The sequence below is a fragment of the Centroberyx gerrardi genome, chromosome 22 (genome assembly GCF_048128805.1).
Source record: "Centroberyx gerrardi isolate f3 chromosome 22, fCenGer3.hap1.cur.20231027, whole genome shotgun sequence".
Lineage (NCBI taxonomy): Eukaryota > Metazoa > Chordata > Actinopteri > Beryciformes > Berycidae > Centroberyx > Centroberyx gerrardi.
Genome location: NC_136018.1, coordinates 24,002,433 through 24,020,912, shown reverse-complemented (window position 1 = coordinate 24,020,912; position 18,480 = coordinate 24,002,433). Strand labels below are relative to the sequence as shown.

The 18,480-nt window shown below is 44.5% G+C and overlaps 2 protein-coding genes across 5 annotated transcripts in view; both read right to left on the bottom strand.

Moving 5' to 3' along the window:
• Window positions 1-8,060, bottom strand: part of LOC139912397 (putative ferric-chelate reductase 1) — a 31,177-nt gene extending 23,117 nt beyond the window's left edge. For 3 of the 4 annotated variants that reach the window (XR_013507946.1, XM_078291447.1, XM_078291446.1), the window contains exons 1-3: window positions 7,868-8,054; window positions 6,404-6,537; window positions 5,712-5,809 (exon numbers count right to left, since the gene is read on the bottom strand). Coding sequence is in view for 3 of the 4 variants with exons in the window: in XM_078291447.1 (XP_078147573.1) it covers window positions 5,712-5,809; window positions 6,404-6,537; window positions 7,868-8,054 (419 nt within the window). In the remaining variant the exon portion in view is untranslated. Of the gene's footprint in view, window positions 1-5,711; window positions 5,810-6,403; window positions 6,538-7,867 lie in introns of all 4 variants that reach the window. The other variant, XM_071900178.2, reaches the window with a different exon arrangement.
• Window positions 8,061-10,753: 2,693 nt separating this feature from the next.
• The window catches only part of LOC139912391 (glycogen debranching enzyme-like), a 52,067-nt gene continuing 44,340 nt past the window's right edge, over window positions 10,754-18,480 (bottom strand). Inside the window, exons 25-33 of the mRNA XM_071900174.1 lie at window positions 17,059-17,284; window positions 16,431-16,542; window positions 16,019-16,154; window positions 15,440-15,552; window positions 14,711-14,922; window positions 13,393-13,490; window positions 11,869-11,956; window positions 11,621-11,754; window positions 10,754-10,871 (exon numbers count right to left, since the gene is read on the bottom strand). Coding sequence (XP_071756275.1) covers window positions 10,754-10,871; window positions 11,621-11,754; window positions 11,869-11,956; window positions 13,393-13,490; window positions 14,711-14,922; window positions 15,440-15,552; window positions 16,019-16,154; window positions 16,431-16,542; window positions 17,059-17,284 — 1,237 coding nt within the window. The remainder of the gene's footprint in view (window positions 10,872-11,620; window positions 11,755-11,868; window positions 11,957-13,392; window positions 13,491-14,710; window positions 14,923-15,439; window positions 15,553-16,018; window positions 16,155-16,430; window positions 16,543-17,058; window positions 17,285-18,480) is intronic.

Sequence of the window (18,480 nt, the reverse complement as noted above, 5' to 3'; positions counted from 1 at the left end):
TATTTAAACGCGCCTAACCATGACCTTTTCTCTCTCTCGCATGTCTCAGTTCTCACGTTTTGCGTACGTTCTCAGACAGACCGAGCTTTGATAAACTTATACGTAATCGATCCCTTACCTGATCTCGCCATGGATCACGAGCTCCAGCTTTTCATCTCGGACAACGACCTGTTCGACCAAGATCCACCAAGATCCGCGGTCTCGGAGTCTCCCCCGTCCGTCGATGAGCCCCAAGCGCCGGTTCAAACTTTTCAGCCATCCCGGTTACGCTCGGTGATCCAGGTTCCTCAACAGCCAATCGTCCATTACTCTCCATCCAGCAGTTCCAACGAGATTCCCCCCTCACCTCCGCGTTCCGACAGAGGTAGAAGTCGCCGTCGTCGTTCGAGGGGAGACATCCCCTCTTCCACTCATCATCTCTCCAACCGTTCAAGATCAAGGCGATCTATTCCCAGGCAACGCCAACAAACAACTCCGGATTCACCCCAAACACACAATGTGTGTCGTCGCGCCACCGACATATCCGACTGGACAGTCGCCCGCTTGCAGCGTGTCCTCAAGGAAAAGAAAATCTTCTTCCACCGCAACGACAACAAAGCAAAACTTTTTCAGCTTTACACGAATTCTCTCCGCACTAATCCTCCCGCGACAACATCAGCAAACACTCCCGTGCTTCCGGGTACTCAAACCAACGTCGCCGCCGTCGGGACTAACCCCGATGACGTCATCACGCCGCATCCAGCCACTCCAGCCCTCAGTCGTGAGGGCCAGGTCGTATCTCCCCCTGTGCCTGCTCCCTTTGTTTCCGATCTGTCTCGTCTCTTTTCTTCTTTTCTGTCATCCCTGTGTCCGCAGGCTGCACAAAACACCCTTGCACATACATCCCTTCAACCCAGCATCCCTTCATCTTCCCTTCCTTCAGCCAGTGCCAGTACAGCTTCCTTGGCTCCTTTGGCCCCCTCTTCCTCCTCCATCCCAGTATGCTCTACTAACCAGAGCGCCCCGACAGCGGCAAGCCATAGCGGTCCCACCAACCCAACACCCCTACTTCCTACTAACCTATCCTTTTTCCCCTCCCTCCCCAACCCCTACCCCCCCCTTCCCCATCACCCAAATGTTTTTTACCCATCCGATAATCCTTCTCTACCTACAGCGCTTCCCACAGCCAGCCCTTTCACATTAGCCTCCGCGCAGCCTCCAGTTCACCCTGCTTCAGCGTCGCGACCATCCCCGGTCTCATCCACCCTCAGGCAACACATCATTTCGGGTAACTACGTCGATCTCGCTCAGCTCCTTCAGCCTTCCATGTCCAATCACCATTATCCCAGGGAGCTGCAAAGCACCCAAGGACCAGTCCTGCTGAGACATCCTCTGCCAAACCGTTCCAGAGAACTCACAGCCACAGAATTTGCATATGCCTTCTCTCTCTACCGTGACACCATCTGTTCAGTTTTCCCCGACCGCAGGGCAGAGCTTGACGACTACATGTCCATTATCCTGGACATGGCCCTGCGGTTTGGTGGCACCGGATTTTACACTTACCACATTCTCTTTGCCTCCCAAGCAGCAGGACGCATCAACCAATTCAACCAGGGCACATACTGGGGCTCCCTGGACTCAGAGCTCTACTGTCGCGTTTTCACAGCCCGTTCCGCCCTAGCGTGCGAGCTTTGTGGCGCACCATCCCATCCTGCTACAGCATGCACCATCGCTGCTCCTCTTCCACGCTCCTTCGCTCCTGCTACACGCCACCCTGCTCCTGCTGCACGCTTCTTTGCTCCTGCTACTAACCCTCCAGTTTTTTCTCGCCTCTCCCCCGCAGCCCCTCCTCCACCCATCACTCCCAAACCGGTTGATACTCAGCCACTTCCCCACAGCTCCACACCTCAGGGCTTCGACAAAAGGGGAAGACCCATCCTGTACCAGGGCGGCAGGATGGTGTGCAATAATTTCAATGATTTAGGCTGCAACGTGTCCAGCTGCCGTTTCCTTCACACCTGTTCCTTCTGTGGAGGCGCCCACTCCAGGCCCACCTGTCCTCACAACCCCACCAAACACAGTTCATGACTTTCTAAGCACCTCAACACACCAATTAAAATCGACGCCCTAGCCACCGCCTTAAAAAGTCACCCAGATCCCGAGTTCGTCAACTTCCTCATCCACGGCTTCACACATGGCTTCCACCCAGGTATCCAGGTCATCCCAGATTCCTCATATACATGTCACAATCTTCAGTCAGCCCTCGTGGAGCCTGACACCGTCGATAAACTCCTAGCCAAAGAGGTAAAGGAGGGTTTTATGATTGGCCCATTTAACAGCCCTCCTTTTCCACTACACAGAATCAGTCCAATCGGCATTGCCACCAGGAAATACTCTGGCAAGAAGAGGCTCATCATCGATCTTTCATCCCCCCATGGTTCCTCCATTCCCAGCATCAACAGTCTCATCCCCAGTCCAGATTTTTCCATGCAGTACGCAACCGTTAATCACGCCATTTCACTCATCCGTCTTGCAGGCCAAGGCGCTTGGTTGGCCAAAGCAGACATCACCAGTGCCTTCAAAGTCCTCCCTATACACCCAGACTACTGGCGTTTTTTCGGCGTCCTCTGGAAGGGCGCTTATTATTTCTCCGTCCGTCTTACCTTCGGGTGCAAAAGCAGCCCCAAAATATTTGACTCCCTCTCCGAAGCACTCTGCTGGATCCTCACCAACAACCATAAACTCCCATATGTCGTCCACCTGCTAGACGACTTCCTCATCGTTACACCACCATCCTCACCCCCATCATATGGTCTCACGACTCTGACATCTGCTTTCTCCAAACTCGGCGTCCCTCTCTCCTCAGAGAAAACAGAAGGACCCAGCACTTCACTTGAATTCCTCGGCATCACACTGGACTCCGTCTCTTTCCAAGCCTCACTGCCCGTCGAGAAAATACACCGCATCTCCCTATTTCTTTCAAACTACCTCCTCGCTCACACATGCACCAAACGCCAGCTACTCGCTCTGCTCGGCCATCTCAATTATGCCATACGCATAATCCCTCAAGGTCGATCTTTCCTCTCTCATCTCCTGTCCATAGCCGCTGCCGTACCTTCTCTGCATGCCCACATCGTCCTAGACAACGCATGCAAGATGGAACTAAGGCTTTGGCAACACTTCCTCTCCTCCTGGAATGGCATAACCTTCTTTTACGAAGACCACATTACCCAGCCCGAGGACATCCAGCTGTACACCGATGCAGCTCCCTCTATTGGATTCGGCGGCTATTACGGAGGGAGGTGGTTCTCATCCGAATGGCCGCCTGAATTTTCTTCCCTCTCTCCTTCCTCCGCTCTTTACGAGCTGTACCCCATCATGATAGCAGCACTCCTTTGGGGGCACGAGTGGTCCAAGAAGGCCATTCTGATGCATACGGACAACACCGCAGTCGTTGACATAATTAATAAAGGGCGGTCTCACTCACTGGACATCATGCAGTTCATGCGCAAGCTTACTCTGGTCTCAGCTCAACACCAATTCATCATCCGCGCCAATCACATTCCCGCTTACAAGAACACCATTGCTGACTCCCTGTCTCGCTTCTCATTCCAGAAATTCAAACTCTTGGCGCCAGACTCCGACTCCCATCCCACTCCAGTTCCACCGTTTTCAGCCACCATCTTCAACTAACCCCGCAGCTCCAACACCTGGCCTCAGCATCCCAAGAAGCCATCCTCAATAGCCTTGCTCCCCGAACACTGTCATCATATCTTACAGGATGGAACTGCTTCAAAGCCTTTCACACATGCCACAATCTGCCGTTTCCTTCCTTAGATGTTTTAACCTTAACCAATTTCATCACCTACGCCCATTCAACCCTCCATGTCAGAACTTCAACCATCCATGTCTACATCAGTAGCATCAACTTCTTCGTGAAATTACTCACTGGTGCCCCATGCCCTTCCGTCTCTCATTCCCACATCAGCATGCTAATTAAAGGTCTTCGAAAGGCCGAGCCACAACTCCCATCGAAACGGTTACCCCTCACTTCAGACCTCCTCACACGTTGCATCCAAACCCTTCGCACAGGATACTTATCCCCCTTTATCGACGCCACCCTCGAATCCATGTTCCTCCTGGCCTTCTTCGGATTTCTGCGATGTTCAGAATTCACCTCCACCACCTCCATCTACGATCCGTCTCGCCATGCGAGTCTTTCTGACCTCTCTGTCCACACTCCCGACTCCCTCGTCTTCAACCTCAAATTTAGCAAGACCGACCAACTTGGCGTGTCACATCCCATCATCCTGTTTCGCCTAGATTCATACTTAAGCCCATTCGAACCTTTATACAACTACATAAATTCCAGACTAGCTCGCTACGCTTCACCCCGAGACCCTCTTTTCATCACAGAGTCCGGAGGGATCGCAACACGCTTCTGGTTCCACCAACATCTCCGCCGAGTACTGTCAAAATCAGGAATATCCCCCGAACTATACTCCGGCCACTCATTTCGTATCGGAGCTGCTTCCACTGCTTCTAGGCAAGGAATTCCTGACCATACTATCAAAATTCTCGGCCGTTGGTCATCCCAAGCCTACCACAGCTACATTCGCAGCAATCTCAGTGACGTTCGAAAAGCTCATGCTCATCTCTGCGTATGAAGCTCTCTTTGGGGGATATGATGGAGCCAAAACGACTCCCCATCAGCGAGACAGTACCCCCACCCTGAGTCTCAATTCCCTGGTTCCTCGAGCTAACCATCGACCCCAACTCATTCGACCCCCTCGATTCATCCCTTCATCCCTTCATCTCGACCCCTTCATCTCGACCCCCGATTCATCCCACCACCCTCGACCCTTCTTTCATCCCTCCATTCTCGACCCCTCTTTTCCTCAATAAATCATCTCATAGTGGCGTGGTCTTTGTTAGTGAAATGAAGTTATTATTATTATAACTAAAGTTCGGGAACAAGACCACGCCTCAAGCACACATTCAATTTCCTGCTCCACCCTATTTAAACGCGCCTAACCATGACCTTTTCTCTCTCTCGCATGTCTCAGTTCTCATCCCTTCCCCCCAACCCCTTGCTCTTCTCTCTCTCAGTACAGGAACCACAGGGGGATATGATGGAGCCAAAACGACTCCCCATCAGCGAGACAGTACCCCCACCCTGAGTCTCAATTCCCTGGTTCCTCGAGCTAACCATCGACCCCAACTCATTCGACCCCCTCGATTCATCCCTTCATCCCTTCATCTCGACCCCTTCATCTCGACCCCCGATTCATCCCACCACCCTCGACCCTTCTTTCATCCCTCCATTCTCGACCCCTCTTTTCCTCAATAAATCATCTCATAGTGGCGTGGTCTTTGTTAGTGAAAATTATGTTATCATAGTGGCTGGAGACGTGTGTGGAGGGGGGCTGGGGGGCTTCTACTAGATACATTAGGTAGTGTGCTAATCACAACACAGTGATGGTTAGCTGACCAGATAACTAACAAGCTGACATTAAACACAAAATCAATCAGATGTAACAGTTCCCAGTCAAAAACAGCACTGTTGAGATGGCTAACGTGCGTTTAGAAACACAATCAGCTGTTCACAGAGCTGAAGACCTCCAATATGGCCGCCAGAGTGTGCGTTATGCCACCTGAAAGCCCTGTTCTATTGAATAGAATAGAATAGAATAGAATAGAATAGATTAGAGATTAATTAAATTTAACATTACTGGAATTGGATGGGTTTTGCATCTTCTGATGCTGCTGCTCTCCATGTCACCTGGATGGAGGTCTTGGCAGATTCTGATGTGTGGGATACCACTGAGTTCTGGGGACACACACACACACACACACACACAGTATTGAAGGGCTCCTAAGTCTTACTATGTCAGCAGGCTGCCATCAGACCACTCACTCCCATTTGACCCTGATCTGGCAAGACTTTCATTGTTAGACATAATTTAGCTGTGAAATGATGGAATTACATAATTACAGGTGGTGAGATGACAGTGTCAAACCTTGTCAAAACATTTCTTATATATTGCGATTTTTCCTCTGGGGTAAAATTAAGTATCTATCTATATCTACAGAAGCGCATTTTTGCACGTCATCATCATCATATGCTGTAATACATATTGTCTTTTCTCATACTCTAATATTCTCCTCATTGTTATGCTAGGAAAAGTCATGGAGGAACATTTAGAAAACTGAAATATTGCAATATCTCAATTCTAAATTTCAAAACACAACTGACTATGTCTTAGCACTGTTGCAACTGTGCAACTGTTAACCCATTGCCTTTAACTTTACAAAAATCTGTCAGTACATAATGTATCTATGTTTGTTTTAGGGCTGCATGCTGTGTTTGCTTTAGGCCTGCATGTTGTCCAGACCAAAGCACGGTGTAGGGGAGTTAACTTACAGGTTTTTGGTTGCAGGTGAGTAACTGCGCGGCCCCTCCGGTCAGGCTGAAGGAGCCCAGAGGAGACCCCCCCACCTCTCTGGCCTGTAACAGGAAACCAGTGAATGGGGTCGAGCTTGGAGCCTGGAGCAGAACTGGAAAAACAATTCAGCTCAGTAGGCTACTCACAGCCGGGAAAGCCCTACTGAAAATTATGATGTTCACATAAATCACATAAAGAGCATCTCACATAAGTATTAATGAGATACACTCATAGCATACACGGTATTGGGGAGGAGTTTCATCACATGTAATTAAACTAGCAGTTAACTACATTTGGCAAATTTATTTATTTATTTATTTTTTGTCATTTTGAGGCATAGTTTACTGCAACTACCAACTATTTTTGGCTATAAAAGAATTTATAGCTCTATATACTCTTTTAATTGTAGTACCAGTCAGATGTTACAAGATGTCCCTTTTATTTCTTTATTTTAGGTTTCCATCCAATAGAACGTTTTTTTCTGTGAAGTAGCCATAGTTTAGCTTGGTTTGAGTTTAGGTCCAGACTGAGTGTAATTATGTAGGCGTTAATGGACATTACATCCAACAGAAAGTTAACATTGTGATGAAGCCAGATTTATTTGGTTTATTTGGTTTGGTTGGACTCTAGTTTTCATTCATTCATTCACTTTATTTCTAATAACATCCTCATCAGTGGTCTTTTTGCAGTCATGTGATTGTGTTACTTGGGAACTAAACTGTCTTGAAGGTAGCTTTGTTGTAGATCCACTTTTCACAGTAAGTATCAAACTGATGTAATTTATATGGCAATAGGGTCTTTAAGGGGTGAAAACTTGTGAATTAAAAAGAAAAAATAATTGATTTTTATTTCTATTGGTCGTTGTTTGCCTTATGATGGTCATGGCTGGAGGTCATGCCCTTACAAAAACCCACATGAAAATACAATTCACACGTGCTTTTTTGGGCACATGCTGGTTTTAACATGTGAACACTTTTTTCATGGTGTAGGCCATTCCAACATCACATATGACTGTTTTTAAAATTGTATTGTTTTCACATGTTGTCACCTTCCATTACATGTGACAATATTTGTTTCACATGTGGAAAAACATGTGTCACAACAGGTGAAAATGTGAAATAGGAAATCACATAGAACGTTTTTGTAAAGGATAGTTGACCCTGCTCACTATTTAGCACCGCGCTGTTGGGTTTAGGGGCAAATAGTAGGCCTATCAGCTGTATAATTAAAACAGCTGTGTAATAACTGTCATCTCCAAAATGAATGTCAGCTCTATAATAACTATCAGCTGTATGATAACCGTCAGCTCCATAATGAATATCAGCGGTATAATAACCATCACCTCCATAATGCATAACTATCACCTCTATAATAACTATCACCTGTATGATAACTACCACATCCATCATAACTGCTAGCTGGATGATAAATCTGTCTCTTACCTGTGATCTCCTCTCCGTCTCTGTAGCTGCTCCGGTCGGCGGTGACGGTGAAGGGCGCTGGGTTCGTCTGCGGGCTGTTCCCGGAGTGGCGGGGTAGCATGTCGTCGCAGCTTCCCGTAACCTGACCCGAACTGTAGCACCGAACCGCGGGAGCGACGCACGCCAACAGCAACACAACACGGTCCATTGCAATGAAATGATTTAGTTTATTTTACCCCTCCTATTCAAGAAATGAAAGTGGTGGGGGGGGAAAAAGAGAGAAACCAGAGAATATTCCCATTCAGTTGAGCGGAGCTCGGGTGGAGACGGTGTGGGGATACATGTGATGTGGGAGGGACTACAGGTACAACGCACCTGTTCTTTTCATCTGGCTTACAACTATTTCACTGTATAATAATCATAATCTTACCTCGTCTATCATCCAAGGTTACAAATAAAGTTTATTATATTACCAGCTTTAATAAGAATATGAACAAGTAGCCTACCCTTTATTCTCTCTCTCTCTCTCTCTCTCTCTCTCTCTCTCTCTCTCTCTCTCTCTCTCTCACACACACACACACACACACACACATACACACACTCAAGCTAAGCCATTTCCAAGCATTAGGATAATGTCTTTTCATGCTGTGTAAAGCGCTTTGTAAACTCTATTTTTGGAAAGCTGCAATACAAATAAAGTTCATTTTTATTATCATCACTAATAAGAATATGACTGAATAAAGCAGTATGGAAGAAGGCAAGTGAGTCTCTCTTTCTCTCTCCTCTCTCTCTCTCTCTCTCACACACACACGCACAAGACATTTCCAAGCATTAGGATAAAGTTGAGCCAAGCGTGACAGAGCCCCCTTTGTCTGCACAAACCATGACACAAACCAAGCTGAATCACATCCGACACAACAAAACACAGTGTTTCCAGGAAGAGCTGGTGTACGTATGTGTGTGTGTGTGTGTGGGGAGGGGGGTACCAGAAATGATGAATACACCATGACATGGCAGAATTTCCAAGAGCTTTGAAATAAATCCTCATTCCAGCAGTACTGATTTCTCTGATATTCATGCCTGGACTGGAACAATCAGAGTTTTGTCTGTGCGATCCATGATGGAAGATACTGACGGTACAAAAACAGATGTTGCGTAACCAGAGCGGTGCTTCTTCATCCTAACAACCTCCTAACATGGGACACACCCAAAAATGTCACCTTGCTTCCAGTGTGCTCCCTCTGTTTGAGCAACTCATGAAGAGTGATGACATGTTATGTTTGGTCAAGTTACTTTTTTGGTGTACTCACTTTCCCTAAACCTGCCTGAAGTAGAAGTAGACAAGTCTATTTCCTATGTTTCTCGGAGTGACTTTCGGCCCTTACTCAAACAACATGTCTTGTGGCTGCATTGCATTCTGGTCTATTGAGGCTACTGTGGGTGGAGAAATTGGTCTCTCTCCTCTTGTATGATGGATTTCTCCCTGTATGATTGTTGAACGTCTCTTGGTGCAAAATGGCAGCTCTAGAAAGAAGCCCTCGCACTTTGATTCTGAGGGACTGACACCAAAACCTTTACCATTGATGTTTTAGATAGCTGAATAAACATTATGCCATCAAATTCTCTTGGCTGTGCTGGAAATAGCTGGTGATGTAAATGTAATGTTTACTGACAGAATTTGCAGGTAATGAAGTCCTTCAAACTTTCAAAAATTCAAATAGGTGTATGTCACAATGGAACAAAAATTCACAACCAACATAGCTTATAGACGTTTTATGTTAACAAATGACAAACTTCCAGTGTGAGTGTGAATGAGTGTGCATGGCAGGGAGTCCAAGAAAAAATGACACCATAGTTTGTTGCTTGTGTCATTTGTTTGCTGTGCAAGGTAATCAAACAAGCAGTCTTCAGGTCTGGCATTTCTGATGTTTTGTTACATACATTTTAGATTTATTAAGTGAAATAAACATGAAAATGTTGACGTGAAGTTCCCTTACACTGCTCCAGCAATGAGTTAAGACAGCTGTTCCCACCTGAATGACTGATCTGCGGAGGGTGGTTTTATCCAGCAAAGGTTAGCTAAGGATGCCTGCTCTTTTTCAGGAACGCCCTGCTTCAAGGAAACTGCCTTTCCTTGTTTGCCTTATATTTATGCGATCATCCTCAAAGATCCATCAATGGGGCATTGTAGTGGCCTAGGGCAGCGGTTCTCAGCCATGTGCCATGGAGGTCCAGAAGTCTGCAGGTTTTCATTCCAACCAAACACTACAGCAGCTGATTTCACTGATTAATTCCTCCTCTCTGGTTGAAAGTGTGTCAATCACTGAACTCAGCTGCTGTAGTGTTTGGTGGTACATACCATAGGGTCTTGATGACACATGGTTGAGAACCAACAGACTCGCAGATATACAACGCTCTGGACAAATGTCTAGACGAGCTTGGCACAATGTTCTTTTAACATTTATATTTCAGGCATTAATCTGGTGCTCTAATCCAGACTTTGATCATGTAGAGGTTCGGTGTCTTGCTGGAGGACACTTTGACAGGACACATCCCAGCAAGCATTTGAGGGACAGCAACATGCAGGACGGGGCCAAGTCCAACCCATTAGGTCTACATGGTGTGCAGGTTCAATGTAAACCCAAACGAGTCCAATATTTTCCCAAATTGATAATACGGCATACTAAAAATTCATATTCAAACAGATTTAGAAACTGTTTTGAAGGCCGTCCTATCAACATCTATTTAACGTCAAAATGTTTGCTGGGACTGCCATGGCTGAACACACACTGGCTGACCACTCTGTCCTATGGTGTGCTTTTCATTGCTTGTGGACGGAAGATCTAGTGTATGTGTGTGTGTACGGGGTAGTTGGTGGTGGTGGTGGTGGGGGTGGGGGTGTTGGGGTCAGAGGTCGTACAGGACCTCCAGGATGGTAGCGATGGACCAGGCTTGGCTCTCACAGCTGAAGGGGCAGTACTGACCGTTCTCATTGGTCAACTCAGGTAGACCCTTCCAAGACGACCTACAGGGAGACATTGGACAATGGATAAAAACATGGAACACAAACATGCAACGACCCAATTTCCCCACAGGGATCATTAAAGTTTCATCTTCATGATGCCAACCCAAGGCTGAGGTGCTTTACTGTTCAAGCAGTACTAATATAATTTGATTTAGCAGACTATCTTTAAATCTCATCCTCTGACATTTGAAAGAGTTTCATATGGAAGCCCATTCCCGCCACTCAATAAAATAAAAAACAACTCAATTGTGAGTTTTTTTCTCAGAATTTTGACTTTATATTTTAGAATTCCAACTTTTTTTTTGCGAGAGAATTTTTTTTTCAGAATTCTGAGATATCAACTCAGAATCGTGAAGAAAAAAAAAAGTCAGAATTCTGACTTCCATAGTTTCAAGACTCAAATGGAACAGCCTCTCTCTTGTTTGTCATCCTGTCTGCCTGTTGTGCCTTTGAACAAATGACCCAGCAGCCATGGCTTTCTCAGGCTGAGAAGTTAGAATGTGCTTTCCCTGCCCAACTATGTGCAATTCTGCACGTTTTGGTTTAGCGAATCGATGGGAGTGATCCTTTTTAATAATTTTCTGAATTGCCACTCCTCAAAATACATATTAATTGGGTCAAACGTGCTGAAAGTGTCCTGCCAGGTGACCCCAAATGCTTGTGCACACAGGTTAGCAGATCGGAATCATGACTTTTTACGAACACAACTGCATTAACAGCATCGTAAAACTGTCAGCGGGGCTGCTTACCTCTCCAAGTGGATGTAGTGGCGAGACAGGATGTTTTTCACCAGGTAAACCGTCTTGTCGTATGTCTCCTTACCCATTTTCTTGGCAAAGTAGAGTTTGGCACGCAGGAAGTAGCCTACAGGCCACAGCCATTCCTGCAAAGAGGAATATAGAGAGAACATTTTAAATGGCTGGCAGAACTACTACTGATACCTATTAAGAAGTTCAGTGGAAACAGAAGAAGTCTGAAAGGGGCAAAAATGACTTACTGGGCCTTGATGATAGTTGAAGCCCTTAGCCAAGTTGAAGTTCTCATTATCCAGATTATTGGTGTAGACTCCACAGTACACACTGTCGCTGGAGAAGAACAAGGTAGAAGGAGAATATCACCTGTCCGACAACAATGGCCAACAATCACCACACTTCTCAACTCATATTGTCAAGTGCAACATCAAACAGCAAGGTCCTTGCAATGTTTGTGTTCTTAAAAAGTGATTTTGGTGGGATAAAACATACAGAACAGAACTGTTGTGTTCTAACAGAAGAGGTCAACTTTGAATAGAGACTTTTCAGTTATGTCAGGGATCTAGCAACTATGGCTAATGCCATCTTGGAGGTCCTTTGAAGAATACCTTAACATTAATGTGCAAAAATAATGTCTAAATATACACTTGCCGGCCACTTTATTAGGTACAACTATCTGTTGCTATAGCCCATTTATCATAAGGGTCAACAACTTGTGTGTTAGAGATGTACTTCTGCTCACCACTGTTGTAAAGAGCTGTTATTTGAGCATTTGTGGTCTTTCTGTTAGCTTTAGAACAAGTCTGCCCATTCTCCCCTCACCACTCTCATTAACAAGCTGCTTTCGCTCACTGGATGTTTTTTGTTTATCGCACCATTCTCTGTAAACTCTAGAGACTGTAGTGCATGAAAATCTCTGGAGGGCAGCTGTTTCTGAGATGCTGGAACGTCTGGCACCAACAATCATACCACAGTCAAAGTCACTTATCTCACCCATTCTAATGTTTGATTGAACAAAAAACTAAACCACTTCACCATGTGTGCATGCTTTATATATCGAGTTGCTGCCACATGATTAATAAAGTGGCCGGTGAGTGTATACCAACCAGGCTAGAAAAAGGATGCAAGTGTGGATCCATTCAGTAGTATTTTAAGTAAAAATAATTAGTCTGATAAGGTTGTTTACAGTCACAATGAAACCGCATTTTGAGAGATTCTTGCTTCCTTAATGTGACGTATTTCCTGTTGACACAGGATGCTGTGATGGTTTTATTGAATGGAATTTTTATGTACGCCTCCTAGTCACTACTAATCATTTTCTGTTTTCCAGGAAGTAAAAGTAATGAGATTTTGATATAAAAATTCAAGAAAATGAAAAAAAAAAACATTTTTTTGGGCATAAATTGTCAAATAGTATATTGTATGATAGAATGAGCTAAAATGGTAAAAAAGTCATTTTTCATTACAGTGTGACTTGAATACAATTACTAGCCTAGCTATGTAATGTTAGCTATTGTGCAAATCAGAAACAGAACAGTGATGGTTAGTTAGATAACCAGATGATATCTAAATACAAAATCAATCAGATGTATCAGTGATGAAATTATCAGTTTCCAGTCAAAAACAGCACAGAAATATGTTGATATAAGTTGAGAAACACAACCAGCTGTTCTCAGCCACTGTTCCCAACAGCTGTGGCCCTCCAACATGGCTGCCAGAGGGTGTGTTATGTCACCTGAAAACCTTCTACACTAAAGCAGGTTACTAACTCAGGGTCGAGGGTCTTCATTCCCAGGGGCCCCAGCAGTTTCTTCTCAGCCACATCTAGAGCCTCCCAGGCTTTCTCTACAGTAAACAGCTCAGGAGCCTGCATGACACACACACACACACACACACACACTGGATATGGTTATGTACTGTTCATGATGGAAACATGATGATCACAAATTAACTTAGCCCTAAAATATCACCTTCCCTGATGAGGTCTGGATAATTTTCTTATTGACTTATAATTCTTCTTGAACAGACATATTTCACTTGACTAACAGTTGATGAAAAGTAGGCACTATGAACTTCAAATAACAATGACAATTTGAGTCATTTTGGTTGGCAAAAATACAAAGTCATTTTCAGATTAAAATGACTAAAATGTATTACTAATGGACATTAAATTTGATAAAGCAGTTCTTTCACATCAGCTGTATTTTATTGTGCTTTTGCCATAGAGAGATATCACACAGTATGTTTTCTTTGTACACAAAAACTTTCTGAAAACTGTTTGGAAACTTTTAGTGGGCCATCTGCAGCTAATCTGGATGTATCAAGACAGAAATGTAACAGTAAAATTTGCCAAAGTTTTGTTGACTGAACCTTAAAGGCATACTGAGTAGGATTTTGCCGGTTGTGGCTTGTAAACACAACTTTCAAAATGGACCCCTCCTTCCTAGCTCCTGAACGCAGTCACCAGAACAGAACATAACACAAGTAGAGCGAGGCTAAACGCACTAGGCAGACAAGGCTTGTTGCAAAACGAGAGTGAATCTGTTGGCTTTCACCCGTTGGAGAGTATTGAAGGAGAGGATGAAAAGCGACGCCGAGTTGGCCTGTTTTCTGTTGGACAGGTAAGTGTTGGTTAGCTTAGCTAGCTAGCTAGATATCAGCTTTTCTATTACAGCGAAGCTACGCTAACAACTAGCAGCCAGCTCAGACAAACACTAGCTCTGCCCAGAACTCCAGTTACTCTGTGAGTTCAGGACTGCTACCATAGCCAGCGTGACATAAAACGATTCAGCAGTCCTATTGGTTGCAAGCGGACACACCTGCTGCCAAAAGGTCGACGCCCAGAAACATCCTGAACATTCAGAAATAAGAAAATCCAGGCAGAAGGCAGCAGGCTCTCTGCAGACACACACACTGTCACACACTACCAATGAGCTATATGCAATGACTGAATAGGATCACTTTTGGATGAGTTTATGTTATTTCAAGGGGGGAAATCCTGCTCAGTATGCTTTTAACAAAAACTAACACACACACACACACACACACACACACACACACACAGGCACAGCAGGTGTAGCTACCTACCACCACCATGGCGATAGTGAAGTTAGGCCGGAGCTGGTAGTCACACCAGGGACTGGAGGCCCCATAGCTGTCCTTGTAGATGCCTCTCTTGTGGATCAAGTCTGGGTGTTTCTCCTCTGGGTCCGCGGGATCATGGGAAACGTAGAACTTCTTCTCAAAGCTCTCCTGGATCTTTCTGTCCCACTCGGCATATGGCACAGCGAGATTTCGGCCTGAGGTCAAACATTTAGGATGAATAAGAACATCCAAGATGATATGGAAAAAAATGACTATAACCAACCAAGTTACCAATGTATGCTTGAGTAATTGGACTGAAGACAGAATAATAATAATAATAATAATAATAATGGAATTGTCCTTTAAATTTCAATTCGTCACTTCCTGTGTGGAGAAGATTTCCCACCAGTAATCACCATCTCAATTAGTCTCTGTTGCAGCCCCACTTTGTGATTTAGGCTGATAACATAGCTGGATTTTTACATTCAATAAATCACTAAATAAACCACTGCAATTAAGTAAATTCATCTGATTATGGCAAGTGTGTGAAATCAGTTTGAAACTTGCTGAATTAGCAAAACTGGCCACAAATTTTTACAAACATGTTATTAAATTATGGGCACGTGTTAATTTGTTTGCACAAATTGTCTATCTCTATTTTTTTCTCCTGTATTTCTTTCTCCATACTGTAAGAGAAACTGCTACAGTGATTATGTATATGGTTGACTGTACCTTCTCTACGTATGGTGACTGTAGCATAGGGAAACTGGCCCTTCTTATGGAGGTTCACCAGCCAGCGAACAGTAGACTTACACAGGCCCACTATCTCCACTGCAGAGCCATCCCTGGATCACACGCACACACACACACACACACACGCACACACACACAGAGAAACAGACAAAACAACATTGAGTTCACGTGCAAAGACACACACAAGCACACACATACAATATATTCCCTGACAAACTTGACAAACCCTAATCCTAAAAATATCACCTTCCCAGATGAGATCTGTTCAATGTTCATTTTGTTGACGAAAATAATAATGGAAAACATTCTTCAACATTCTTCAATAGTTCACGTGATGAACATCTGATGAATGCTAGATACCAAAACTTCAAATAACAATGACCAAAATAACTTTTACATTTGTAACATTTCTAACATTTGAGATTTTTGCCAACGAAAATGTGACAATCACTGTAATCAGATGGTATTTATATCTATTTTTATGTAGCTAGTAATCAGATGGGTGTCACAGTTGTATGACCAAATGATGATGGATGGATGAGACTGAAGATGCTGTACCTGGGCGTGGCAGGGACTCCCTTGTTGTGAGCCTTTTCACTCTCGCCCATCTTGTCCATCCAGGTTCCACAGTTGAAGCGGTTTCCTCCGTAGACAAAGCCGGTGTCCTGGTCGACTTTGGCCTCCACATTGAATCCTGGAGGGAGAGAGATACACTGCTGTCCACAACACCCTACAGTCAACAGCATCTCCAGTGTGAAGACTCTACATGTTTGTAGAGTCTTCTGCAATTTGTGTGTTAGGAATTCTTCAAGTCTGGAGATTCTGAGATTAGTTATTCTCCATTACCTCTCCAATTTAGTGAAAGATGTAGATCTCTTCCATCCTAAGGGCAGGGTGGGTGGGAGGTGTCACCAGTGTGTGTGTGTGTGTGAGTGTGTGTGTGTGTATGTTTATGTGTGCATGTACATACCTTCATCGGTCATGTTGCGGTCTATCTGCGGTCCAGCGTTCCTCTCTCTGAACTCGATGCCCTGCATGTGCCGCTGCATGGCTTCCTGGATCACATCGTACAGGGGCTGATCCTGGAGGCAAGCCACAGATGAAGAGTTCAAATACAAAACTGTATATTCATTTTTTTTTTTAAATCATTACCTCAAGTTCATCATTCAATACCCCTAAAATATAGAAGATCCATTCCATAAGTGTTGTTACCACCCTTCAAAAAGTACCATGATTTGTTTTAGTTTTGTGCTGTAAATCATTTTGTTGGAGTTAATGTCAATTTTTTTCAAATGGCAGATATCTCATTTTGGAACAAAACTTTTCATATAACGAATACGAAATCAACATGTCACCAGTTAACCAACTGCAATTTCCTCATTTGGTGTTGGATGTCTTGGGCCACATCTTAATCTTTGCCTTACTGCCTTAGAGTGGAGCAAAGTTTTAGCATGAAGATTACTTGAGCAGACAAACTAATCAGTACAGGGTTACACCGGGTATGTGTACACTTGTTTCTGTATTGCAAGTCCTCACTTTTTAGGTGAGGTGGGTTTAGTATAGCTACTGTTTGTGACTGTTGGGTTCCTGAGTCCTACCCATGCTCCGGCGGGCTGGGGCTCCGAGACGTTGGTGGGGTACATCCTGGAGACGGGGCACTTGAGGATGTGGGTGCCGTTGGGTACCAGGGTGCAGTAGTCCTGGATACACTGCAGCCACCACCACACAGCATCGCGGCAGTTGTAGCGGGCACCGCTGCCCTGGCCCAGCAGGTTGGGGATCAGACCGTAGCGCAGCGTGCCCGCAAACGCCAGGATGAGGTTCCTAGGATAAAACATATACATAATGCTTAGTGGTAATTGGAATAGAATTACTTTACTTACTTCTTACTTTACTAATGTTGACGTGCGAAACTGGTCAGAATAGTCAGAATCAGATCCGTATCCGTAAAATAAGCCCCAATACTCGTGATTGTATGATTGGATTCAGAAAACCTGGAAGTTGCCTAAATTGGAAGTATTGCTGCCGACTGAGGCTACCTGTCTATTGTCAGCTGCACATAGGCCTAAAAATTATTTTAGTATGGAGGCAATTGCTTTAAATTATAGTAAATAATTGTATGTTGCATTGACTAATTTAGTATAGACCATTTCATCTGGATACTTTTGCATTTCACGGAGAAGAGTGACAACATCTGGTCACACTAGACATAGCACACGTTCGTTTCAGGATTAATTATAAGGCCTGATACCACATATTGCAGATCATACAAAGTGACAAAGTGTTAAACAGCAGATGTACCCAATGAGATCAAATGAAAACAAATGTGATATCTCCGATCACACATGTAAGCCCAAAATGATCGGATGACAATCGTACTCGGAAAACACGTACTGGATGCTTGTTCTGCCCTATCAGTAGACCCACCCCTAGTAACTGCTAATTAGCCTGGTAAGAAAGAGGGTCAATCATTAACAAATATGTCACCTTGTTTTGACCAGTAATTGTAGCACTTCCTTTGGCCAATCCGTGTAATTTTGAAAATACTGGAACACAGTGGTGAGATGCATCAATCCCCCAGTTTCATCATCAGATATTGTCCTTTTTATATTGGTTTGCTGATATCTGGGGGCAGATATGGTCCTTTTATCAACAATGGGGTCTGGTCCAGTTGGTGTCGTCCCCTTACATTTTTGGTAACACTTTATTTGGATAGTCCAATGTTGATACTCAGGTGACAAAAACTAGATGTCACTTGCCTTAGCCTAACCCTAAGATTAACCCTGGACAGTGAATACTTTTTTTTGTTTAGCAATTTTTATTGATTTTCCATTAAACCCATCGTACAGTGTTTGCAGCATAAATTGGAAATAAAAGTGTATACAAGCATGGGACAGCTGCATTATTCAAATGATTACAATTATGAAATGTACCCCATCCAACCCCATCCCCCCCCCCCCCCCCCCCCCCCCCCCGGCCCACCCCAACCATCCCCACCCCAACCAACCCCACTGTCCCCT